At 42.1% G+C, this 27,965-nt stretch overlaps 1 protein-coding gene across 3 annotated transcripts; it reads left to right on the top strand.

Annotated features, from left to right (window-relative positions):
* Positions 1-4,974: 4,974 nt before the first annotated feature.
* LOC133121860 (3-phosphoinositide-dependent protein kinase 1-like) lies at positions 4,975-26,891 on the top strand. 3 transcript variants are annotated; one of them, XM_061231372.1, is made up of 15 exons: positions 5,010-5,127; positions 12,673-12,787; positions 20,110-20,385; positions 21,219-21,261; positions 21,437-21,574; positions 21,712-21,856; positions 21,955-22,052; positions 22,388-22,463; positions 22,598-22,666; positions 23,557-23,653; positions 24,028-24,201; positions 24,857-25,074; positions 25,474-25,531; positions 25,805-25,957; positions 26,400-26,891. In XM_061231372.1, the coding sequence occupies exons 2-15, from the start codon at positions 12,734-12,736 to the stop codon at positions 26,511-26,513; spliced, it is 1,713 nt and encodes a 570-aa protein (XP_061087356.1). In that variant the 5' UTR covers positions 5,010-5,127; positions 12,673-12,733; the 3' UTR covers positions 26,514-26,891. The 3 variants fall into 3 exon arrangements, with proteins under 3 accessions (XP_061087359.1, XP_061087356.1, XP_061087358.1); XM_061231375.1 differs by lacking the exon at positions 12,673-12,787 and having other exon boundaries at positions 4,975-5,127; XM_061231374.1 differs by lacking the exons at positions 5,010-5,127; positions 12,673-12,787 and adding an exon at positions 19,409-19,872.
* The last annotated feature ends 1,074 nt before the right edge of the window (positions 26,892-27,965 follow it).

Raw genomic sequence — 27,965 nt, 5'->3', positions numbered from 1 at the left:
TAATAAAAATAAATGCACATTTGTTTTATTGTTGCCTAAAGACAACTGGCAAGAGTCACATTCAACCACCTTTAACAAAAGCCCTGAATCTGTGCTTTGACTACATATGAATTGTTTGATTCCAAACAGGGAAAACAAAATATGTAATCAAAAAAAGCAGGAAAAGACAAGGTGACCCCATACTTTTGAAAGGTAGTATATGTATGTATGATCATATTGCTTCTGAATGTAAAGGATAAGACATTTAATTTATTACACAAGACAGTCACTGTCATCTTGAAAAAAAGATGGATCATAAACAAGTTTATGGACTATATATTTACATGCCTCAATGGTTGGAGACTGGAACTGTTTTATGTAAGTTTTATATAAACACATCTTCAAAAATAAGTGTTGTATGTAGCTCCCTCTGTTGGAGCATTTAGAAAATACATAACACTTGCTTTGTTTATTTTATACCATTGCATTGTGGGGCATTGCATTTGGCAGGCTCTTTTATTGAAAGGGACATAAAATAAATGCATACCAAAGGTCTTTGGAACAAATACAAAGATAAAGTACAATTATATTATAAAGTATCAGCTCAACATAACATGTAGCTGCTTTTGAAATTAAGTAAATAAGTGGCATTTCGCTACAATTACATTGTATTGAGCATACAGGTAAACAGAAAGCTAGACAGCTCTGTGCATTTTCTGCACATCAGAATCTTTCAACGTCGTCCACATTCCACTCGAGACCCTGTCTGCTGACATCTTAGCCCAGGGTTCGGTTTTGACTGATAATCCACTTTCATCAACCTTTGAATCTGGATCAGCAGGTACTTTAACCCGTATCTATCTTCATTTATCGCCAAATTGACCCATTTCATTTCATCATGTGTATTTTCTTTATGTCTTTTTGCCTATATGTTTTCCCTGGAATATGAAAAAATATGAAAAATTATTGAGAATGATGGTTCAAAACAATAAATTCCAATAATTTACGACAAATCATTGGACTTGGCATACATTTTATTTCTGTATTGCTTTAAAATCCCAATAATGACTTGAGTATATCTGACCCAGGCTAACAGTTTCACAGGTAGGCTACTAAAAAGTAAACAGAACACACAGGCTAAATTACCAGGGCTGAATGACATAACTTGTCATCTATGAGAGTTCTGTAAGTTATTTCAGTTTGAGAGACTAGGATGGTTCATCTCATACTAATAGCAAATCCATGTTTTCTATTTCTTTATTACCATTTTCGTAAAGTGAGTTACTCCATGAGCTTCTTACCCTGGATCCCAAAAGTCAGCCGGTGATGAGCTCGATCCGTTCTTTTTAAAGACTGCTGCTCGCTGCATGTTTACCTGTTTAATTTATCTATATCTACATCTGAGATTCCCCAAGACTGGAAAACCATTATAGTAGTTCCCCTCTTTGAGGGAGGTGAAGAAAGTGACCCTAACTGTTACACATCCATCCGTCTGCCCTGTTTATCTAAAATAATAGAAAAATTAGTTAACAATTTTTAACTAATTCTATTTTATCCGATGCAATCTGGTTTTCGTCCTAAGCATGGGTGCCCCTCTGTAATCTTGAAAGTCTTGAATGACATCCTCACTGCCCTCGGAGAGGTATTGATTATTGATCTGGCAAAAGCCTTTGACCCTGTTAATCACCACCTTTTACTGCAAAGGCTATATAACATGGGTATTTCCCAACAAACATTGGCATGTTTCTCCAGCTTTTTGTGTTCCGACAACAGTGTGTCCAGGCTGAAAATATACTTTCCCAACCTCTCCTTATTACTATAGGTGTGCCCCAGAGCTCCATTTTAGGTCCTACACTCTTCTCCATCTACACAAATGGAGTTGTACAATCTACTGATCACTTTCAAATACATCTGTATGCTGATGATACCTTAGTATATTGCACCCACACTACACTACATTCTGCCCTCACCAACTGTCAACCATCCTTGATATACAGAAAGCTTTCACTGATTTACACCTCAAACTTAACACTAAGAAATGGCATGGTCTTTACCAAAAGGAAATACATTCTAGAAAAACATACATAAAATCACCACCATGGACAACTCACCCCTAACAAGATTTGTTACCTCATATAAATATCTCAGACCCTAGTTAGATTCTTCCTTCACATTTAAAACTCACATCAGTACCTTACGAGATAAAGTTAAGGCCTCGGATTCCGCTACCGTAACAAAATGTCCTTCACCCACACTGCTAAACTTCCACTGGTCAAGATGTTAATACTTCCCATTTTTGATCACTGCAACATTATTTACCTCAACACTCCTTCTAATACTTGCTGAGCAAACTCAATGTGCTTTATCTCTCTGCCATCCACTTTATTATTAATCCCTTCACAAAAGAAAACTCATTCACTGGCACCTGTTCATTTGCAAAACACTTTTACACATCACACCTCCCTACCTCTCAAATCTTCTGCATCAGTCCCATTACTCTTACAACCTTAGATCAACCAATTCTATCTCCCTGGTCATCCCCAAGCCTCAACAATGTTTGGCCATAATTCCTTTAATTTCTCTGTTGAGCAGAACACCCAACAATCCATTCTAAAACTCTCCAATATCAACACACCCTTGCCCTGTTTTGCAAAACATATTTACTGATAAATGAACATTCTAATCTCCATTTCACTGCCTTGTCCGGTACCTAATTGCATTAGTATCTGTGTATCTGTGTCCTTTTTTGTTTTAATCCCTGTAAATATATTATTGTTATGCACATAACAAGCAATGTTTGTGTGTTTTGATTGACGCATGCCTTCTTGGTCAGGTCAGTGTTGTAGCTAAATGAGAATCTGTTCTCAATAACTTTTACCTGGTTAAATAAAAGTTAAATAAACAGAAAATAAATGAATAGGTTTTCATTCCAACCACAATTGCAATTTCAGAAATATAACAAGCTGTTAATTTTAAATATTACATTACATTAATGGTACTTGGCAGACACTCTTATCCAGAGCGACGTACAGTTGATTAGACTAAGCAGGAGACAATCCTCCCCTGGAGCAATGCAGGGTTAAGGGCCTTGCTCAAGGGCCCAACGGCTGTGTGGATCTTATTGTGGCTACACTGGGGATCGAACCATCGACCTTGCGGGTCATGCACCTTAACCAATATGCTACAGGCTGCCCCTTGCTTTTAATTTGACTATTTGTGTATGATTAGCAGTCCTGATGGTGGCCTCATAACTTAATTACAAAATTACCTGGCTAATCAAAATAGATGGATAGGAAGAAAAGTCTAATGTAAACTCAAAGTCTTCGAGTGACCATGTGCACCAGTATCCACCTGGTAGACTGCAGAAAGCTAGATTAAATATTCTCTGAGCAGTATGCAATTGACATCAACATTGATAATCAAAACATACAGTCTTATATAGTAGAGCGATTAACAACAAGGCAGAATCACCTGTGAGCAAGGCAGAATCACCTGTGAGCAGGGCACAAGAGAGCTTGAAGTGGCTGATAGATTTGATTCATTTTTGGGTGCAAACACTCCATTACAATTTCTAAATAATCATTAGCCAGGTAAGCCACTATACAAAACAACTTAGGCAGAAGAATGTGCCACAGGCTGCTGATGCACATAAAGAGAATATAAAGCAACTGGTCTAGTTAGCTGATAACATCGTCCCACCACAAGTTAACAGATGGCACAGAAACGCCATTTGCGCAAACTCATAACAAGCTAATGGGAGGATTTTAAGCATTGTCCAAGCACAAAGATGTGCTACCCTGCAGTTATAAGGAGGTCCAGACCTATCAAAAAACTCCCACCTGATACATGAAAAATGACATGGAGAAATTGGTATTCTGCTGTGCAGTAACCATTCACAGGAACTCAATTTCTATTCTAGATTTGAAGACCTAGAGATGGACATTTCATGAAATGCTGCTGAGACATTCAAAGATGTCATTATAACCTCAGTACCAGAACTAGAAACCTCTACTCCAGGGGTACATTTGGGAACTGTCCAACTTCAGGGGATGTGCTAGCTAAAAAGCTAATAGCCACTTACTTCCACCGAATCATTACCTCATGTCCTCCAACAGGCTAAAAGTCAAGCCAAATAAACCAGTGGATTAGCTGACTGTATAGCTTAGTATAGTATAGTTGACCAGGTAAAAGTGTTGAAAACACTATTTAAACCAGCTTTTTTCAGCAGGGTTATAATATAAAGCTGCCACAAAAACAAATTAGTAGAACCAATGAAATTGCAACCCTGTAACCTTGCTTCCCAGATGCAAGTCAACACAATCAGACATTGAAAATTTGATGTGCTTAACTTAAATTAAATTGTTTATTGATAGTAATTCACACAGAGCCCAGTGTGTTAGTGTGTTAGTGTGTTTGGGGTGGGGGGGGACTACTTAATGATAATATAGATGGGGTGGAAAATCCAGGTTCAGAAAGTAAAAATCCTCCTCAGTATTTTGTTCCAATCGTCTGGATTGCTAATTAGCACAAGCCAGAGGATAGAACTAATTAGTTAACTCAGTTGACTCCATTGGTGGAAGAAACTCGTGACTGGACTTTTACTTTCTGACCTCTGGACTTTCCACCTGAGGATTACAGACGATAAATGTATGCGACTGAAGGGTGGGTATTTGACATGCAGCCACGGAGGTTTCACAGAGCTAGGGGCAGGATAGCTTCTTGTATAGAATTCACAAAAAGAGTCGGGTGTACAATGCATACATGCTCTGTTGAAGAACTGTAAAAATCTGGTAAACGTGCAGCATCATGTCCTTTCAGTTACTAAAGCTTGCGCAGACTAGTATTACTTGACAGCCTTGAAGTTAAGAGTGACTGTGCAACATTCGACGCTACTCTGCCAACTCTGGCAAAAAAAAACGGCCATTAGTTTGATTGGCAGCGAGGAAGTCCAGTGCAAAAACACTGTGCTTACCAGGGGGTGGATGCAGGGAAGTATCCACTCTAGTCGGTTGCGGTAACATTGTTGTGGAGTGACGTCACAGCTGGAAAATGAAGGCGCAGAGGCAGCCATTACTGGAGGCTCTGTAATTATTAAATCCAAATAAATACTGGTGGAAAACTTCCATGGCAAGAACCACTAGTCAAATTGTGAGTATTGTGACCTTTCCCCGACTGTTAATTCGAAGCCATTATTCAAACAGAAAGATCATTTTGCAGTTTTTAGAAGAAATGTACGCTAGGCCCTCGTTTTAAGCTGAGTGCCCGAGAAGGACTTCTTAGCTAACGTAAGCTAGCTAGCAAGCTGGAGATCACTTGATTTTAGCTATGTAGCGCAAGCTAGCTGACTAGCTAACTTCTGTAAACTTGCTAGCGCTAGCCAGTACATATCAGACAACTGTCTACCTCCCGCTGATATTGTGTCAGTCTTTAAATAAACTTATCCATTTTATACGACTAATGCAATATTAGCGTTGGTTAGATAGCCAATTAGCTAACTTAATTAACTAACGTTAGCTAGCTTCTTTAAACATTTGGCTAAGCTGTCTTATCCTAGCTTCTGAGTTAGCTAGCTAGCTAACTGGTTTTACGCAAAGTGAGCATGGTGGTAGTTAGTTTGCTTACTACATGTCCATGTTTTCGTTAAAAAGAGAACACAAACATATTATCCGATAATAATGGCTAACCGTCTAGCTATCTGCCGAATGGCTGCTAAATAGCGAAATAATACTGCATCAACATAGTAGCTAGCTACTGAACTGGAGTTCGAGGAAAACGTTTGATAAGAACAACCAAATACTCGGTTGAATTGAAAGGCCAAACGCGAGCTGCTATGTGGATCGCCCTTGGGGTGTGTTGGCTTGCTTGCTAGCTTAGTAGCTAGCTAACGTTAGCTGTTGTGAATCGGAAAATTCTGGAATACAATATTTTAGCGAGCATTTTTCGCAAGCTAATTTTGCTAGATAGGTGTCCGTAGTTTGAGTGACAAAATGAATCTGTCTGATTAACGTTGGATGACTAACGATTTTCGTAGGTCGTAAATAGGCTAACTAGGTATTGATCATACATTGTATCAACTATCCTAGCTAGACGACTAGCTAACCAGGTCTATCTTATTATTGGCAGTTCGTAATAGCGATTCATGTGACGTTAGCTAATGTTAGTGAATTGTTTGTGATGTTACGTTGACTTGATAGCTTTAACCGTGTTACTAAATTAACATCGACATTTTACTTGTTAGCTAAGTTAAATGTGTGGTGACCGGGTGCGTGCCTGAAACCCAACTCAAGTTTAGCTGAAAAAATGAAATGTGCGAGAAAGCTAACATAGCTCAATGCTGGCTAACCGCACTTGTCTTGATCCCAGACATACAAGACTAGTTAAAATGGTCCGTCTCAGGAAGTATTGTTAACTGTGTATCGAGGTTTAACGATCAAACTCAAGGAATATATTGTAGTTATGCCAGCCGTATGTGGTTTGTGCAAATAAAATGGTTTAGTTCTTCGGCCCTCTACTATCTCTATGTTATTGGGTATCATATTCTACCCATTATGTCCCATTAAAACATTTCACATTTTAATATTGTAATCTGTATAACCTAGAAATCAGAAATGAAGTCACAGGACAGATTTAATTCCCAGGGCATCCATTGCATGTCACACACACCCAAAAGAGATTTGAACTGTACAGAACCATGAGAAGGATGACATTGGTTACATTGAGAAGTGCTTGAAGAAGACTCCCTCTCCAGAAATCTCCTCCCAGTTAACCACTTCTAGAGCACATTCAACAGGTGCCTGATATGTTATATTCTTGATATGTGTGTAGTTGGCCTACTCTTCTTCCCATGCGGTAAATATGAATAACCACATAGGTTACATATGCCTCAGATGCCAAATGGCTAATTGAGCATTCTAGCTTAGCTAAAACAATTAATGTTAGGATAGTATCCGTATGCATTTATGAATGGTCCTAAACCAAATGCTCCTTCTTACCAGTGTCAGGCTCTTGTTTGGTGAATGAACTGGAACAGCTGGTATTTTACATTCATGACAAAAAAAAGTTCAAGAAAGATTTGTGATCCAAATAAGTGTCACTATTTCTCTGGGTGTGTATCTGAGGAACATGCTTGCTGGGTAGTGTTGTAGATAAGTAATGAAACCTGTGAGCAGACCCCTGCTGATATTCTATGTGAAGAAATGCCACGGATGTTCAGCAAACACGTGGATCCTTATAATGTGGTTATTTACATTTACATTGTATATTGCAAATTTACTTACTGAAAGTGCCAAAACATTTCAGAATTACAGGAACATTAAACTTGTAGGCCTACATATCTTGGTATGTGGTTAAGCATCCATTTGTTTTTGAGTTTTTTAAGAATTGTTCTGAACGCCTGAACCCAGAATACACAGAATCCACATACACTTATTTAAGGTGATCAGAGTAGCTGCTCTTTTTAGTCCGATTGATTCAATGACAACAAAATTAACCCCTTGCATTGTTGGAGTCTTGTCAGCTGCTGTTGGGATGCGGCTGAGAATCTTTTCATGTAGTTCATGTTTAATCTGGAACGGCTGTTGACTAAGGCTCTGATGATGAACCAGAGATAAGGGTGTGAACTGCCATGTTCTGTCAGCTAGCTAGCTACTCATATTAGGTACTGCTCAGTTAGTTTGTTGGGTAAATTACAGACTGGCTGTGCACTTTGCTTCACAACATTGCAATAGCTAGCAAACAAGCCACATGTAATAGTCACTAATCTCTGATGAGTAATTGAATGCATGAAAGATTATACATTAGAATTATTTATCTTTCCGGTAGCCAGTCATTTCAGGGCTTGCTAACAAGTCTGCTACATTTACACATTGCACCACTTAGCATGTTCAATCCTTTGAGCTTCAGCATCAGAGCTCACAGCACCACACCCTCACTGTGTTGTCATACCCTGCTAAACAGGGAGAGCACAGTAAAGGTGGGACCGTGCTTTTGATAGTGTTGTCTCTGAATCACCCATGACGTGAGGTCTCTGGCACATGTTTTGTTTTGTCTATATTGTTCATATTACGCAAATTAATACAAAATGTCACTAGCACATGTATGTGGACTCAAAAACACTGCAGTCACTGATTGTTTTTTTCAGGGGGTTTTGTTAGGTTTGTAGGTAATATTTTGATAGGCAAATGTTTCAAAGCGTGTGTTAACTGAACTGGTCTTGACAGGGAGTGGCTGTGGTGACCCAGGGCTATCTGGCCACAGCAGAAGTTGGCACCCTGCTCTTTCTGATTCTGGAGAAAGGACAGGGTTACCATGAAGAAGCGAGGCTAGCAGTCCTGGGTGGCAGAGTAAGAACAGCGTTAGTATGGAGCAGAGAGGCTAGCAGTGCTGGGTGGCAGGGTAAGAACAGGGTTAGCATGGAGCAGAGAGCCTAGCAGTGCTGGGTGGCAAGAAGAGATTAGCGTTAGCATGGAACAGAGAGGCTAGCACTGCTGGTTGGCAGGGTATGAACAGGGTTAGCATGGAGCAGAGAGGCTAGCACTGCTGGGTAGCAGGGTAAGAACAGGGTTAGCATGGAGCAGAGAGGCTAGCACTGCTGGGTAGCAAGAAGAGATTAGCGTTAGCATGGAGCAGAGAGGCTAGCACTGCTGGGTGGCAGGGTAAGAACAGGGTTAGCATGGAGCAGAGAGGCTGGCAGTGCTGGGTGCTGGGTGGCAGGGCTCTGCTGAGCAGTGTGGAATTCCGAACGGCCGGGTTGCACTTCCAGCCGCTTGGCTTTGATACTGCTCTTCAGTTGCCTGACACCACTGGCTCGCGACCAACTCATCTTCGTTTCCGTTTCAGCTCAAGTCACCACGGCTTCCCAGAGGCTATATTTGGGTCAGGGGAGGGCAGTGTATGCGATTTCCAGGCCCCACTGCACAGGGACAGAGGGTGTCACTGAGTGCGCTGTCACCCTCTGCACTATGTTTTCCAGGAGCATAAAACTGAAACCTTTTAGACAGATGAGATGTTAATTGAGCTTGGTGTTCTTTCTTAAATGCCAGTGAAGTCTTAGTTGAGACTAAGCACTGTTGTATTTTAAAGCGGAAGCAGTTGTTAATTTATATCGGTTCTACACAATGTAAACTGGTATAGCTTGTGTATTGGCTTGAGTAAATTATTTATAGCTTGTAATTGGTTCTTTGTTTGTGCGACCAAACATATGCACAGCAAGCTGACTTGACTCTCAGCTTGTTATTGTTTTCCAAAATTTGTTTTGAGGGCAGCGTGCAGTACTTGCTACATTCCACACAAAGGTGCAGTCCCAAGTTTCTTTGTGGAGGTGTAATTCCATGAGATTGCTGCAGTCTTGTTTTTGTTTTTCCTTCCTACTAATTGATTTGATTGGACTGCAGCTGTGTTGTAGGGGACAGAGAAAGAATCGTCAAAACTGTTCCCCCCCCCCCCCCTTCCCAGCTGTACGTTTGCTAGTCATTTCAAACCACGTTTCAGTGCCCTTTCACTCCATTTATAAATGGACTGTGTTCCACAAGGTCTGACTGACATTTAAAGTAGCAGTGTTGCGCTTTTTCCTTACTTTTTCAAAAGTTTAACCTAAAAAAAAAAAGCTGCACCTGCAAAAAAAACTCTTCCAAGGTGTGCAGGCCCTCTCTGGCTTTCTGACTGACATTTACAACATGGCTGCCGCTAGACAGGTGAGTATGTTCTAGTCAAATTCTGAGAGACTGGTATTCTCTGTAAGACATGTTAGAACGGGAAAGTACAACGATCTAATCCATTCAAAAGAATAGTTTGTTTCAGTGTGCCTGCAGTGTTCACAGGGCTGACCTTGTGGAAGTACTTTCCAGCACACAGGCCCTGGAGTACTCCTGTTTATACAGTCCAAGTGATGGTTGCAAGCATCCCTGAGGAACAGGTGTCAGGTCTCTGATGGGCCCTTTCAATAATCGCCTCTTGTTTTCATCTGTTCAAAGGCTTTATATTGAGGTTTATGGTAAGAACTGTTTATGGTGCCCTCTGTAGTTTTATTACCGCAAACTGCCTTGTTTTCCTAGTGACTTTAATTTGGCTAGAAATTTGTGACGCAACGCGGTAAATGGCATATCTTAGTCCAGGTCTCATTTTCTTTTTTTCTTTTTTTTCTGTAAAACTAGAAGATCAGTGCTACAAAGTGAGGTATCACTTGTCGGGATTGGCCAATCCGTTTTGGAGTTTTTAAAGTATGTGTGTCTGACAGAAGTGGTTTTGTGAAATCAGCCATTTTTGAGCGGTTGTCACAGTTCCTCACCTAGAAGTGACCTTGGTGTAAACACTGGCCAACCTTTTGGAGGGTCTGGAGAGATTGGGGGCCGGACATATGTCTGGGGGTGTCAACGAGCTGCGTATTGTAAGCATACGTTTTAAGTGGGAGGTGTAACACTTGAAAGACAGCGTTTTAAAATTATAATTATACATTTTATTTATATAGCACCTTTATATAGCACATTTCATAGGCTACATACAATATAGCACCCATAACAACCAATCACAAAGATTAGAAAATCATATGCTCCATTCTCAGTCCTAAAGTATTGCGTTTTTATTAATGGCTAGACTAATTAAGGGACAGAAGCGGAATTTGCAGGGGTACTGTGGGTTATTTGTATAAGCACAACGTGAACTTACTGTGTTCCGAGCAGAACACGGGGAAGCGCCAGCTTCCACCAGAAGTTAACGTCCATACAATGTTTTTCTTCTGAGGAATGTGGTTTATGATTATGGTTGCTTATTGACTGTGCCAAACGCTAAACACTGATGTGAACTGGACCAATGTCAATAGAGAAAACGACAAATAATTGCACAGCGTCCCTGTGTTTGGTCCGAACACCTAGCTGTTCGCTCTGTTATGCAGGCTGAGCCGTAACTTACCCGGCTCGTAGTCTCTCATTAGCAACAGCTTCCCCGCAACAATGTGACGGTGGATCATCATTACCATTTTTATTTATTTGTCTTGAAAGTTCGGAACATAGTGAACTAACTTGGTGTTCATAACACGGTTTACGTTACGCATTTTAGCAGATTGATAATGCATTGTCAGCTTGTTGTCCATGAATGACTGTACAGCAGCTAATCATAGTTTGAGTTAGTGTTGTCAGCAGTCCTGTGAAATCATCCCGTCATTTTAAACGAAAAGATGCATTCTACCTAGTTAGCCTATTAATTCGGACGGACACCATTGTTTCAGTAGTGTGTCTTTGAGAACGATTAGCTAGGTTTATATTTTAGCTCCTGTTTTAAACCTAAGTTGGTAGTTGGCTAGACTATCCGTGACTACAAACATGCTGTGAGACAATTCCCTAAACCCAAACAGAATGTTAGGTAAGGTGAGATACAGCCTGAGCTAAGTTCGCTGTTTGTAAATTAAGTAAATTTTAAGGCTGTAAGTTACTGACCATTACTGATCACTGAGGCTGAAGCAAGGACGTGACCACATCATGGTCAAAACAAAAACAATAGCTCAAGGTGCCGACTTAAAAAGAGCAGAAACTATGAAAGAATCACACACTTGATGTAATGCTCCATCAGTTATTTTCGCTGAATAAAACGCCACATGATGTGCTATAGATTATTTACGCAACCATATTCATAAACCACATCCCTCAGGAGAATAACTACTATAAAACGGAAGTGGTTCCGTGTTCTGTTCGTTAGCCTATGTTTGTTCCTCGAAATGACACACGTCTGCATTTCTTCAGTGAGTCAAGTATTTTTTAAACGCATGTACTATTTAGGAAAAGTCATGGAAGGAGGAGGGTATTGCATTCATTGTGTCGAATGGCTCCACTTTTAGAAAGACCGCGACTGGTGGTCGACACCAACCTACTACCCCTGTGCTGGCACTAGCCGACATCCGACAAAAATATTACAAAAGTAATGAAAAAAGAACCTCTGGAGGACAACGAGGGCATGTTTTTCTTCATAACTAGGTACATAGTGTTACTAATATTGAGGAGAGCTTTGGACATTTTGTGACTGGACGCCCAAATGAGGAGTTCAACAGCATAATGTTAAGGCTTGCTGTCGGCTTGAAGAAATGGTATCTGATCTCCAGCAACAAACTATTATTTCTTACGGCAACAGGCCGGCAAAGGTCTCTCTCAAACATAGGAGAATAAACTGGAACATGATACCACTGTATTTTGAATAAAAAAATAGTATTAGTCACAATAATTAATCCCACCAATCTAAAATTTTTGTTACTAGGCCCATTTCAGTAAATGTGCGAAATTACTTTCAACAGCACTATTCACGCAATTGGCTTCAATACGTCAGCCATTATGTTGCTGAATTGCATAGCCTACCCTACACATTCACTCCTGAAAGTGACACAAATTGTCTGCATTTCTTCAGTGAGTCAAGTTTTTTTTATTTTTTATTTTTTAAACACATACTATTTAGAAAAAAGCCACGGAAGGAGTAGGGTATTGTATTTATTGTGTTGTTGCCTAAATAACTTAAACTCAGACCAAGATTTTATATTAGTCGCAATAATTAATCCCACGGATCTTCAACATCTTCATCACTAGGCCAATTTCAGTGAATATATGCTGAGTGATTGATTTTATGTGCGAAGAAATAATGGGGTAGGTGTTGTAGCCTAAATAATCTTTGTCATGTAGGCTGCAGCCTAACTTTGACTCACTGTTCCGAACCGAGGTCGCTAGAGTGGGCCAGGCAGTTCATTTTCATCATCACTTCATCTGCAAAGCTACAGCTGATGCACCAGCAAAGAAGAATGTGGAGGACCAACAGGGAATGTGACTGGACTCGGGTAGATGTAATATTTTTACTTATATATACGTATACTTATATAGACGCCATTGGCTGTATATGTAAATATATATACAATTCAACCAATGAGCTTGAATTATTGTACAGCGATACAATGTTTTGTGTGTGTCGGTCCGTGAACTGCATATTTTGGAACCAGAATGTATGACTATAAATACAGGCAGAGGGTGAGTAAACATGTGCATCATTGTAACCAGGTGTGTGGTATCGTTGCGGACCGTCCACTAGACGCGGTAAAGTGTAATTTTATCGTTGCTAATTTGAACAATCTAAGGTTAGGGCTTGAGCCAGTCTGTTTGTTGTATTGCTGTTGTATTGCTGTTAATCACTCATACTGGTTGCATACCTGTAGAGTGATTGAACGTTTGTTTGAAATTGCTGAGTTTGTCGGGAGTTTGTCAGGAGATTAGCGCTGATTTGATACTGCTTGTGAGCAATTTGTAGGTGCTTTAAATAGGCGTCTTCAGAGCGACGCCAGCGTATATTAGTCTCGCGGAAGTAGTCCTTCGTCATTAGTGCATCATTGTAACCAGGTGTGTGGTATCGTTGCGGACCGTCCACTAGACGCGGTAAAGTGTAATTTTATCATCGTCTTCAGAGCGACGCCAGTGTCGCTCCGTCCCAGTTTGTTATGTTATGTTTCACCCCATCCCAGTGTGCTCTCTCCCCCGTTCTCTCCCCCGCCTCCGCGGCGTCGGAACCCCTCCAACCTCAGCTACCCCCCGCTGACCCCCTGTAAGGACTTTGCTGTCAGAGGGGGACTATGGAACTGCTAGTCTGCCACTCGAAAGGCTGACTTCATCCCTGCGTATGCCTCCCTCCAGTCCCTACAATTCCTTGCCCTAACTGAGACCTGGATCACACCTGACAACACCGCCACTCCCGCTGCCCTCTCATCCTCCTTCTCCTTCTCGCACACTCCCCGGCCTTCTGGCCGTGGCGGTGGTACTGGTCTTTTAATTTCCCCCTCGTGGAAATTCTCTGTTCTCCCCCTCTCTGACCTGTCCATATCCACTTTTGTATTCCATTCTGTTGCAGTATCCTACCCTACTAACCTTTTTATTGCAGTTATCTATCGCCCTCCAGGGCCCCTGGGAAGCTTCCTTGATGAGCTAGACACCCTTCTCAGCTCCTTCCCTGAGGATGTCACCCCGCTGATTCTCCTTGGAGACTTCAACATCCACCTTGAAGCCTCCCAGGCTGCTGCCTTCCTACCGCTACTCCACTCCTTCGGCCTCTCCCTGCAACACTCTCCTCCAACCCACAAGGCAGGCAATATCCTAGACCTTGTCTTTGTGAGGAACTGCTCATGCTCTGATTTCACGGTTACTCCTCTGCATACATCTGATCACCACTTCATCTCATTCTCCCTCCCTCTTCCTCCCCCTCCTCCCACCTACCCTTCCTCAGCCCGCCGTAACATCCGCTCCCTCTCACCTTCTTCCTTTGCCACCACTGTCACCGCCTCACTCCCCCCTCTCAAATCCTTCTCCAAACTCCCCGCTGACTCTGCATCTGCCACCCTCCTTTCATCTCTCTCCTCCGCCTTTGACTCTCTCTGTCCCCCTGTCTCAAAGCCGCCTCGCACATCCCCCCCCGTCCCCTTGGATATCTGACACCCTCCGTACCTCCAGGGCCAGCCTCCGGAGTGGAAGTGGGGGAAATCCAGAGACGCTTCAGACCCCACGACTTACCAGTCTCTCCTGGCGGCATTCTCTTCCGCTGTCACTGCTGCCAAAGCAAAATACTATCAAACACAAATTCAGAACTCCACTTCTAACCCCCGGATACTTTTCTCTATTTTCTCCTCTCTCCTCAACGCACCGCCTCCTCCTCCTCCTCAGTCCTCCTTCGCTGCTGATGACTTTGCTGATTTCTTCGATGAGAAGGTCACAGTCATCCGCAGATCCTTTACAACCACCGCCCCCCTCACTGCGCCCTTCCCCCCCCTCTAGGCCCATCCCTTCCTTTTCCACTTTCTCCCCCCTTACAGACTCTGATGTTTCTCAACTCCTGCTCTCCCACCGCCCTACAACCTGTGCCCTTGACCCTATCCCCTCTTCTCTTCTCCAAACTATCACACCTGACATTCTCCCATTTGTCACCTCCCTTGTCAACTCCTCCCTGTCTTCCGGCTGTTTTCCGGCATCCTCCAAGAGGGCCCACATCACTCCGCTGCTAAAAAAGCCTTCTCTGGATCCCTCCATCATCCAGAACTACCGCCCGGTATCTCTTCTTCCTTTCCTTTCTAAAACTATAGAACGAGCCGCTTCTACTCAACTTTCTTCTTTCTTTTCTAACAACAACCTGCTAGACCCCCATCAGTCTGGCTTCAGATCGGGCCACTCGACAGAGACTGCGCTCCTCTCCGCCAGTGAGTCACTCCATGCCGCACGAGCAGCCTCCCTCTCCTCTGTCCTCATTCTTTTAGATCTCTCAGCTGCCTTCGACACTGTGGATCACTCCATCCTCCTGTCTGCCCTGTCAGAAACGGGCATCTGTGGCACAGCCCTGGACTGGATTGAGTCCTACCTCTCTGGTCGCTCCTTCCAGGTTGCCTGGGCTGGTTCGGTATCGACACCTCGGCCCCTCGCCACAGGAGTTCCCCAGGGCTCAGTCCTAGGCCCGCTTCTTTTTTCTCTTTACACTCGCTCCCACTGCGCATGGGCTATCCTACCACTGCTACGCGGACGATACCCAACTCTTCGTCTCGTTTCCTCCGTCTGATACGCAGGTTTCAGCCCGTATCTCTGCTTGCCTGAGGGACATCCAGAGCTGGATGGACAACCACCATCTAAAGCTCAACCCAGGCTCAACCCAGGCCCTGCTAATACCTCTCCTCATCTGGATCTCTCCATTTCCCTCGGGGATACCACACTCACGCCATCACCCAGTGCAAGGAACCTCGGCGTGGTGATGGACAGCAGACTGTCCCTTTCCGAGAACATTGCGGCGGTGACCCGGTCTTGCAGGTTCTTCCTATACAACATACGGACATACTTTCTCACCCCCTACTCGACCCAGCTCCTGGTCCAAGCGATGGTTCTGTCCCGCCTGTACTACTGCAATTCCCTCTTGGCTGGCCTCCCAGCGTCCGCCATCAGACCCCTCCAACTTATCCAGAATGCAGCAGCTCGTCTGGTCTTCAACCTTCCCAAATACTCACACGTCACCCCCCTGCTTACTTCCCTCCACTGGCTGCCTGTCATGGCTCGCATCAAATTCAAAACATTGGTGCTAGACTTCCAAGCAGTTAAGGGGTCTTCCCCAGCTTATCTACAAAAAATCATCAGACCCTACACCCCTGCCAGACCTCTTCGTTCAGCCTCCACAGGCCGCTTGGCACCTCCCCCTCTCCGAACCTCCACCTCACGCTCATGACTACTGTCTGTTCTGGCTCCACGGTGGTGGAACGAACTCCCCGTTGAGGTCAGAACTGTAGAATCTCTCCCCACCTTCAAGCGCAGGCTGAAGACACACCTTTCAAGCAGCACCTCTCCCCATCCCTCCCTACCTCCCTGTGAACCTTAATTGTTGTCTCTGTGTCTTGCTTTGTGTATCGGTATTTTTAGTTGGCTAGGTAAGCAGTGTTTGGATAGGTAACTTTGGTCACTTTTGCTCTGTTTGTTTGTTTCTTTGTTCAAAAAAATAAAAAAAAAATAAAAAAATTATCTTTGTTGTACAGGTAGCAGTTGAAATTGTACTTCCCTCTATGGTCTTTCAGCGAACTTATCCCTGGTTATGGGTATGCACTACGTCGCTCTGGATAAGACGTCTGCCAAATGCCAATAATGTAATGTAATGTAATGTCAGTGAGCCTTTTTCAATGATCGGAAAGGATAATGGTCTTGTAAAAATATTTTAACACAAAATTCTTACCTATTGTACCTTTAAGTATTCTGTGAAACAGAACTGCGGAATGTTATCCCCCCTTGGTCACGCGGCGTCCATCTTAATTGTGCCATTGCGCTGTAGAATTGTACAGTATGCACAAGACGCATCGTCTGTTATGTGATTTCCCCCAAAAAATTCCCAGATTTAAAAAAAAGGACAGTTTGGATTAAACCAATTTTAGATTCTATTATTGATGTTTGTCTGCCTTTGAAATGTTTTTGGAATTAAAATCTATTATGGATTTGGTTCTCTGGACGATTGTAAATGAGGGTACGCAGCCTTTAATAGTGGGAATCATTGGGGGTTGTTGTATTGTTTCTGTATTGAGTGTTCCGATTGGTCCGTGTGTGTATGTGAGGCCGTTGGGAATAGTGAGCGAGTGAATGGATTTTATTTTTTATTTTTTTATTTTTTAAACTTTTTTTTATTTATTTATTTTTCATATATAACACAAAACACAGCTCATATACGAAATACAAGGGAGTTAATGTAGTTTCTTCTATCAAGGAAGCAAATGGGGGTGTGGAAAACCAGGAAATGGCAATATCATCTCGGCAATGACTCAAATATCCAAGACCATATTTTCTGGAGTTGGTGTTGACATTATAGCCTAACTTTGGTTAAATCCCATTGTAAAATATTTTTTGTATGATTATAATCACTCATAGCTCTCTTACCGTTCATTTTTGGGTGAACATAATGCATACATAAAAGATCCAGTGTATTCTTTCTTAAGGCTAAATCATCATGCAAAATCTCTTTAAAGTCTGTGAAGATTCGGTCCAAATGTGTATTGCATGAAATTGCCCATAAGTTTGTGCATTGAGGGCCGGTTTCAGTCAGCGGAACAGCTCCTGCCTCTTTTCTGAACCACTCTTCTGAACCACTCCAGGGGTACATGTGGGTACACCCCTGGAGCCATGTGGCTCAACTAGCGGATTGCAAGTGTTAAGGAGGACAGAATAGGTGGGGAGGGAAAATGTGGGTGTGAGTGCTTTGCACTGTTGGGCACTCTTCAGCAGTGTGTTATGACTCAAGCCTCATGCAGGTGTTCACCCCGCATGGCCTTTTATTTTCTATGTGGGATGTTTCTTGTAAAAAGGAATATCCTACATGTTTTCATCGAACCCTGTGATTTTTTTTTTTTTCCTTTTTTGGGGCTTTCTCTGCTTATTAAAATCCTGTCTTTCGTTTCGTTACCTTGCCTGTGCAGAATAGACAGTGAAAATAACTTGAGCATCCTTGTTTTCAGGGAACTAGCAACTAAAGTGATTCCAAGTCTCGCACTTTAGTAAACTTACCCTTAAACAAGATTCATTATGCTTCACATATTTCACCTGTAGAAATGTATGAATTACTGAATCTGCATCACATCACATATGAAATGAGGCTGTGTACAGTTCAGCATCAGCTAAAAGCTCTCACTCAGAGAACCCCAGAAACCATACCAGCCAGAAGAAGCCTGCAGGATCTTCTATACTAATGTATAGCAGTACTAGGGAGAAATCTTTTCAGTGTTACCACTCATCAATTAATTTGTTCAGCACACTTGTATTTAATAAGTCAAGAAATTATTTGGTTTTTGTATTTTGTAAATACTAAATACTTTGGTAAAATACTGCGCAGGATGAATATCTGTTTTGTACAGCGACTACTGTAGCAGTCAGCCTGTATTTTGAAAATTAGCATTTTCTTGGCAGACATAAAATCATTCTGTCTGGTTTTAGCAGTCGTATTATTCCTGTTACCATGGCACCACTGATTTAGCCTAGTGCAAAAATGGCTGGCCGGCAGGACAAATGTATTTTATTTTTTTCTATATTGTTTTGTTTTTTTGAAGGGGGAGTATACGTTTGAGGAAATGTAGAGCATATCTACGAGATTAATAATGATATCTGGCTGGGGTATAGAGCATGACTCATCGCAGCAGCATCCAGCCCAGGAGCAGAAGAGGCCATCCTTTGCTCAAAGCATCTGATTTCTGTTCATGCAGTCCTGGAATGTTCAGACCTGCTCCCCCCCATTCTCAGTGGTTCCTCCCCATTTACAATATGTAAGCTCTTTCTTGCACATTGATCATCTCCACCGCATGATGGTCACGTCTGGACGTTTAACACAGACGCGCTTTTCATCCTGTTCCCAATAAGCTCAGTGCACATTATCCCTATGCCTGTGTACTAGGCCGAGTAAGTATAGTAGTGGTTGAGACACTGAGTTGGTTAAATTAGAATTTCTGAAGTTAAGTAACAATTTTAAAGTTTGCACTCTGTATAATTGTAGCTTGTTTACAACTGATTGTCCTGCAAGTTAACTTTTTGATTAGCTGTATAACAGTGAAAATGGATGGGTTTGTTTACCAAGTATCTTGTTCTTTGGAGTTTTGCATTTTCCATTAAAACACCAATTGCCATGCACTTACTGCTGAGAATCGCCTGATGAAATCGCACATTCTCACATTCTCTGATCAATCTGAAGGAAGAGCGTTACATCTGCAGTGCTCCAGAATTAATCTGTACTTCTGTTAGACACTGATGTTGTATTAAACTGACATCTTCAAATTTTTACTGTTATTTCATTCAATTGGGATTCTTAAAAAATGCGGTGAGATCTACTTTTCACACAGAAAATGAGCTTACTTCATTGTAAATAAAATGCTCCCAGTCCCTTTCCAACAAGCGAAAGAGTGACTTCATTGATGTTGTTATACGCAGTTAGGCCCATTGTTGGTAGTCAGCGTGTTTTAAACTAAACAGCCAGACAATGTTGTGTTGTCTTTTGTGAAAGCTGTTTTCACACGGATGAGTTTGTTTGCAAAGGGGCAGACCCGGACGGTTTCTGTGGTTGGCAGTGTTTTGCTATCCTGTTGACGGAGCAGTGCCTTCTGCAACAGGTGTCTGGAAAGTACCAGTCCCACAATGCCTAGTAAAGCTGGATGCTGAACCTGTCAGTTTAATTTTTATGTGATACGTTTGGGCTTTCTTTCCTCAGTATTTTTTTTGTTTTTTCTCTAAATCAGTAATTGGGTCGTAACGATATAAACCCAGCACTGCAGAAAATGGGCTCCTATTTTTAAGAAAGCAACATGACGCTACAAGCCTTCATTATGTGAAGCAAGGAATTTGCCAGAGGACATGGCAAATTTTGATGACGACATCTAAGAAGTTTATGAATGTGAGTTTTGTTGCTCAAGCCTGTTCTGTCTTTGTTTCTATTTAATCTCGCTGGAGTAACACTTGAGTGACCAACCTGGAGTAACGCAAGGCACGTTCAGTCTCTCTCCTTACTGAAGCGGGGCTCCTTTTTAATCAATTCCTGGTTGTTTTTTTGCCAGTTGCGTTCGTCCTCATTCTCAGGTCTTTATCAGTGTGGTGTATTTAATCCACCCACATTTTCTCTTTGTCTCTGCAGTATGATGCTGTTCCCATTCAATCCAGTGTTGTCATCTGCTCCTGTCCACATCCATCAATGGTAGTAAATCATCCAGACTCCAGCTCGCCACTTGCTGTCCCGGGCGCAAGTAGCGGCCACTGTCCCAGCATGGAGGGCCCCACCACCGAGCCCAGGGCCTCTCCCAAGTCTGCCGACAAGAGCGCCGAACCTCGACAACAATCCATACAGCCACGCAAGAAGAAGCCGGAGGACTTCCGATTTGGGAAAATTCTAGGAGAAGGTTCCTTCTCAACAGTGAGTAGTCAGGGTTCTTCATCCAAAGTGACTTTTTCCTCCGTTATATTTTAATTTTTTTGAGTATTTGCTTACCATTTGACCCCCTGAGATCGTGTCATGATATTGATGGAATTCACGTCGGACAACATTGGAAGCAAAACTAGCATTGGCTGTCAGCAATAAGATGCTTACGTTTTAACATGCTTGTACTCTGTTAAGGTGTGGAATACTGGAAAATGATGTGTTTTTAGACCAGGGCTGTGTGTGGCCGATACAATGTGAAATGTGATTTCTATTCTTGCAAACAGCATTCTCCTATTCCTAAAAGTGCAGAGAGCAACCACACTCTAATCATATACAGAATGCGCATATTTTATTTGAATGTAAGTTGCAAAATAGAAATGGCAATAGTAACACAGAATGGAATGAAGACAAAAAATCACTCGTCATTCTAACCACAAGGGCCTCCTCTTCTTAAGCAAAGCTTCACCTCTCCCATAGTATTCATTAGCTCCGAACAAGAAAGTGTGCAGGCATAATGCATGGGAGGAGAATATCTTATAAGTGATATTATTTATTTGCTGATAGTCGAAATTGAGTGCTCCAATGTATGTTTTGTTGTGTCAATATAGTATTAGCCAATCTTAGGCTAATCATTTGCCATTTTAATTGAATTGTAAGCCCGTCAAGTGGTGTGACTTGGGCTATTCCCCTCAAAATTAAAGTCTTGTCTCTAAATGCTTTTCTTAATTCAGTTTTTATTGTTTAAATGTTTGTTTTCATAACTAATTGCATATTTGTTTGATGGCTTGGACTGTATATATGACTACCCTATTTCTAATATTTAATAGGTTGTACTGGCAAAAGAACAGTCAACGGGAAGGGAATATGCAAGTAAGTGCAAAATATTTCTAAATGTAGAGGTAGGCTGCATTGTTGAATTTCATTTGTCTTCCCTCCCTGTGGGGGGAAAATATGAATTTGGAATATAACATTTGTTTCAATTATATTCATGGCTATTCTGATCCATAAAAAAACGCATGAAATATATGTATCAATTTCCTTTCAGTTAAAATCCTGGAAAAACGGCATATCATGAAGGAGAACAAAGCGCAATATGTGAAAAGAGAAAGAGATGTTATGTCCATCCTAGATCACCCGTTCTTCGTCAAACTCTACTTCACATTTCAAGATGACGAGAAGCTGTGTATCCTTTCACTGTGTAAATCTGACATTTCTGTACAGGGCATTGTAGCAACAATACAAACATGATTACTGTAATTGGTTGTTGTGCGTTTAGTACTTTGTGTTGTCCTTTGTTTTCCCTTAACGGCTATGTCTCAGATTTTGGCCTTAGCTATGCTAAAAATGGAGAGCTGCTAAAATACATTCGCAAAATAGGTTCTTTTGATGAAACGTGTACTAGATTCTACTCGGCTGAAATAGTTTCCGCACTTGAATATCTGCATGCAAAGGGGATAATTCACAGGTGAGACTCCAGAATCATCCTAACATTTGAAGTTCCATCCTGAACTATAAATGTTTTTCCACATTTAGTAGATTTTTAAAAAATGTCTTTCTTTTCAGGGACCTTAAACCGGAGAATATATTATTGAGCGAGGACATGCACATCCAGATATCAGATTTCGGAACAGCAAAACAGCTACCTTCTGATAGAAAGCAAGGTAAGGCCTTATCTGTAGCTTCTGTGTTAATGTACCTTTTTGCTGTCCTGTTTTGCTCATGTTTGTCCATCACCCTGTCATCATAATACAGCCCATGGGCCTGCAGCAGTAGGCTGCTTGCCCTTTAAAGATTCGTATCTAGTCCTAGACCTGGAGAATAGTCGAATTCTGCACACAGCCTTTCCTTTTCTTGACAAGCTGTGGCAAGCTCATTGTTTTTGTCTGCTCTCCTTCATTCTGGCTCTTGCCTTCTGATATTCTCTATATCTTGAGAGAAGATGGGACCGTGCTTCCATTGAGAGTGTCCGATTATAATCACATTGTTGTCTTTGCAGCAAGAGCAAACTCGTTTGTAGGAACCGCACAGTACGTTTCACCTGAACTGCTGACAGAGAAGTCTGCCTGCAAAAGGTAATTCCAGGATATATTGACTGTACTGACTCCACCTCAGCATCCCAACCTTACAGGGTGTCTTGTATGGATATGTATGCATTTCCTCAGCAAATCCCTTTCATCCATTTCTGTCTTGCTTTGTGTTTTTGTAGCTCTGACCTCTGGGCCTTAGGTTGTATTATCTACCAGTTGGTGGCGGGCTTACCACCATTTAGAGCAGGGTAAGTACAAATTCATTACTGCGGTACTTTGCCCTGACTGTTATTTTGAGAAAAAGAACTTGTCAAAAACACATTAAAATAACAGGAAGCAATGACTGTGTTTGTAACTTGTTTGTGCAAAGAGTACCCGGAGAGCCAAAGCAACCCCAGTCAGACGGTCAAGCTGTTTTTATGGTTAAGCTACAACTGACAAATCCCACGTAGTGCCTGTGAACACAGTTCAGAGGAGATCATTATACAGCACGCATGTGCCTCTCAGTGCGTTGTGTGTCATTAGATGTTGTGCTGTTATGCACTGAAACGGACTGCCCAATGCCCTCCCATATTTCAGTTCTGTGGTATATGGCAGTGTTCCCTCTGCACATGACATTTGTTCCTCCAGTGCAATGACCACATAGCTGGGTAACTGCAGTAAGGGAGGAATTGGACTTGCATCTTGGCCTGGAATTGATGGAGGACATTTGCACTTACAAATTGTAAAATATGGGATGTAAATTTATATTTAATAATGGCTAGGAATTTGCATTCACAATGTAAATAAAATCGACGAGGGAAATATGTAGGGCCAATGTGATGGTTTGGTAGTGGCTCCGTTTATTTAGTTCCTCACACAGGTGAGTCATACATTTCATACACATTTGAATAGAAAGATAAATGTTGGAACAGAATGAGGAACGAATTCACACCTTCTTGTTTAGTTCAACATTTTAAAACGGTCATAGGTTTTTGTTTTTTTCCCATGGGTGTTCTAAAGCTGATTCTTTTCTTGAGAGATGTTTGAGACTTGAAAATTTCTACATCACAGGCACAACAAAGAGATTGCACGTAAAGATATAAAAATATGTTGTACATGTTTTGATGTTGATTATATTTTCTGTTTCTGTAAACAGGAATGAGTACCTAATATTCCAGAAGATAATAAAGCTGGAATATGAGTTCCCAGAGAAATTCTTCCCCAAAGCAAAGGATCTTGTCACACAGCTTTTGGTAAGCCATTTTCTGTGTTTAAAAGGGAAGTGAAAAAATGCACCTTAACTACAGTGTAGTGTGTTAGTATTTGGATAGTGACACAATTTTTGTTGTTTTGGCTCTGTGCTCCGGCACAGATTCGAAATGAAACGATGAATAATATGAGGTTGAAGAGCAGACTTGTCAGCTTTAATTTGAGCATACATACATCCATATCGGGTGACCTGTTACAGCTCTTTTTTATTTTTATTTACAAAATTATTTTTTAGTAAAAACAACTGCCTCTGTTTGTTTTGGTTTGTGGTGTAACGTTGTTGCGTAAATAGCGTCTTTCTGTCCATCTGCCCTGGAGCGTGTACACTGGGACCATGTTGCCTTTGTCTTTCTTTCAGTCCTTGGACCCGTCCAAACGGATAGGCTGTGAGGAGATGGGTGGGTACGACCCCCTGAGGGCCCACCCTTTCTTTGAGACCATCTCTTGGGAGAACCTCCCCCTGCAGACACCCCCCAAACTCACCCCTTACCTGCCCGCCATGTCTGAGGACGACGAGGACTGCTATGGAAACGTGAGCATGCTTGTCCTCGCTTCAAACCCAAACAATGGCTCCGGCGGCCCTTCGGGTTGTTTCGCAATGATGTGAAAACAAGGTTGTGTCGCCACACAGCAAAGCGCAACATGTCATGCTTCGGTCAAGCAGTTCTTTTCAAAAATATCAGTTCCCTTTCAGTTATGACTGTACCTTGCAGCTCTGCCGAGCGACACAGTCAGCTTAGCTCTAGTTTTAGCTGTTGTGTAATTTTGCAACATTTATAATTAGAATCTCGTCTTTCAGCTTATGTTCATCTATTTAGTAGCTAGAGGTTTTTAGCCACGTATTCGTTTTGACTGTGTTTGGTGATTGTTCCTGACCACTACATAAATAATTTCAAGTCTATGGTGTGAAGGCCTGGTTCATCCAATATTTTTATTATTATTAGAAACTAGAGCTGCTCAAGCCTGTTCCTGGAGATCTTCCATCCTGTAGGTTTTTGTCACTCCAACTCTAACAAAACACACCTCATTCCACAGCTAGAGTTCTTGTCGAGCTGCTAAATTGTAGACTCAAGTGTGGCAAATTAGGATTGGAGAAAGAGCCTCCATAATGGTAGATCTCCAGGAAGAGGGTTGGTCAGCCCTGCTTTAAGGAGATCTATGGTCTATGTGCTCTTGTTCCCCTGCAGTACGATGACCTCCTCAGCCAGTTCAGCAGCATGCAGGTGGCCCAGTCCAGCTCCTCACACTCCCTGTCTGTACAAGAGTCCACCCCTCCACAGAGATCCAGCAGCAACATCGAGCAGTACATCCACGACCTGGACAACAACTCCTTCGAGCTGGATCTGCAGTTCTCCAGCGTGGAGAAACAGCTGCTGCTGGAGAAGCAGACCAGTGGAAACCCCTGGTACATCCATCCGAAGGAAACCCTTCTGTGCAGCTTGCGGCAGAAGAGTTTGACTGGTCGCCATCTTTGTCTCGCTCCCTAATGTTGACATAATAGCCAGTAGTTATTGTTCCCATTTGCAACTTGTTTGCTCTGAGGTTCATTTACACATTGCTTGAATACTCTAGCGAGCCATGTTTCTTCCATCCATTTTACACTTCAAAAGTATATTCTTAAAACTGCTGTTTAATGCAACATCTCATTTCTGGATATTAAGCTTTTGACACATTTCTATCACGTTCTTGATTTGTTTTTCAGAATTTGCATGTTTCTTAACACTACTGTGCATTTTATTCTTGTATTTTATTCATTTTCTTTCTTTTTAATGTTTGTGTAATGTGTTCCATTGATTTTACACAGGCACCAATTCGTAGAAAATAATTTAATACTCAAGATGGGGCCAGTGGACAAACGGAAGGTACGTGGAAGTATAGTCTAGGGTTAAATTTAAACTAATTCATGAAGCTAAATTCAATTCTCAAATTTGGCATGGTTCTTTGTAATAGGTATGAGTGAGACTATTCCGAGTTCTTGCAGATTTTCGTGTCCTGTTTTATTGAAGCCCAGCATAGCTCCCTCTGCTGTCCATCATATAAAATTGCATAGAAGACAGCATTGTATAGAACGTCTCCGGTCTACGCTTGCCATTTAGCTGCTTTATTTAAGTTCCATTTGGTTTTGTCTATGACAGGGACTGTTTGCTCGCCGTCGTCAGCTGCTCCTGACCGAGGGACCCCACCTTTACTACGTGGACCCAGTCAACAAGGTCCTGAAAGGGGAGATCCCCTGGTCCCCGGAGCTGAGGCCAGAGGCTAAAAACTTCAAGACTTTCTTTGTTCACACGGTAATTTATAACCAGATACAGTTGGGGATGAAGGGCAGTAGTGCGTATGAAAACTACAGTAATTTTAATTAAAGGAAGTACAAAACGCATGCGTCCCTGTGTGCAGAAGGCTTCCCCTAGCGCTATGACAATACTTAGACCGCAGGAAGTGAGTGGTTCTTGAAAGAGAGACTTAAGATTTTGAACATTACATTACATTAATGGCATTTGGCAGACGCTCTTCTCCAGAGTGACATACAGTTCATTTTAGACTAAGCAGGGGACAATCCTCCCCTGGAGCAATGCAGGGTTAAGGGCCTAGCTCAAGGGCCCAACGGCTGTGCAGATCTTATTGTGGTTACACCGGGGATCGAACCAGCGACCTTGCGGGTCCCAGTCATGCACCGTAACCACTACGCTACAGGCCGCCGTGTACTTATATTATTTATTTTCCTCCCTGCAGCCCAACAGGACGTATTATCTAATGGACCCTAGTGGGAACGCTGACAAGTGGTGCAAGAAGATTCAAGAAGTGTGGAGGAAGATTTACCACAAGCACCAAAACACTGGCATGTAGGCTCGGCGCCCGGCAGGGCCGGCTGGCTCTCGCTGCGGTCAGACCTCCCTCCCGCGTCTGAGGCTCGTCAGTACAGAGCCATCTGCCCTAGTGCCCATCAGCACCACGGTTTTAACACCTCTTTTAAGGCTGGCTTCTTCACTTTGTTTTCCTTCTGAAATAAAAAAAAAAGGACAAAAATAGGACAAAAACAGACATAAGTGGTATTCAGGGTTGCTTTGCTTGTTCTCTGTGCTATTGAAGCTTCAGATGCGTAACGTCAAGTGCGAACGAAGATTCGGCTGCCGTGCATTTCTGCTCTCCCGTCTCCCGAAAGCTGCGAGAGAAAAATGAAAAGAAGCAGCCTTGTGTGTCAACTGCTTTTTTTTTTTTTTTTTTTTTTTTGATTAAAGTAGAGCTCCACGCGTACACGCACCCAGAAAATGTAGAGCACAGTCCTGGTTGAGGGGGGGGGGGGGGGTAGGGGACTTTATTCCTGTGACTTCTCACTTTGTAATCACAGCTGTCAGGGAGCTGTAAACAGAAACAAGCATACAGTATGTTTTCCTGTGTTATTTCCCTTCCTCTTTTCTGGCTTTTTTCAGTATCAGCAGCTTGCAGTCCAGTCGGTGATGGCTCACTTCATTTTGTTTTTAGAAATGATCACAGGTTTACAGTGGTACTTACATTTAGCATAGGTGTCTGTGCTTAAGTAGGGGTTCTGGGTAGACTGACAATTTTCTGTCATTAATGCTATAAAAACACAAACAAAAAACGCAAGTGGAAAAAAAAAACATGTAACTTGCTTGTAATTTTGTTCACCATAATACTTACGTAGTCTCCCTGCATGGCCAGTTGAAAATTTCAAATCCTGTAATTTAGCCCTTTGTGTTTTTCAAAAGAGACAGGGGCATCACAGATCTGTTGCTGAGAGTGGTTGACGAAAGTTAAGATGGGTATTTTGACTGAGTTGACAACCATAGATCATATACGTAAAAGATTTAGCTGTACTTTGCCAGTACCTGGCATTTTTAACTGCAGTTTATAATCAAACTTTTTTTGTTTTTGTTTTGGACAGCATGTTAATGTTGAGTTTAGTCTGTCCAAGAATTAAATCATATGCTGTCCACCACGTGTAGAACAGCTCTAGTATAGAAGTGTACTGTTCAACAGAATTATTACTACTATTACTAGGAAGCAATCTCAGCAGACCTCTTCTGTAGAAGTGCAGCTTGACACCTTGCCACTTTTAGATGATGATGTTTTTGACCTGTACAGTTCACGCCCAGTCTACAAAGGCACAAATGTCCACAAATTTGGGTCTCCCAACATCTGACCTAGCCCATATTTCAATTTGGTTTAATTTAATTTAATTTTTTTCCTCTTATTTGATGACGCACTGCGAGAGGTCCTTAATGGATTGGCTATAGCCATGTTCTTACAGATGAGTCCGTCTGCCATGAGTGACTGTGT

This window comes from Conger conger, chromosome 2 (genome assembly GCF_963514075.1).
Source record: "Conger conger chromosome 2, fConCon1.1, whole genome shotgun sequence".
In the NCBI taxonomy this organism is placed as follows: Eukaryota; Metazoa; Chordata; class Actinopteri; order Anguilliformes; family Congridae; genus Conger; species Conger conger.
This window is presented reverse-complemented; position numbering and strand designations above follow the sequence as displayed.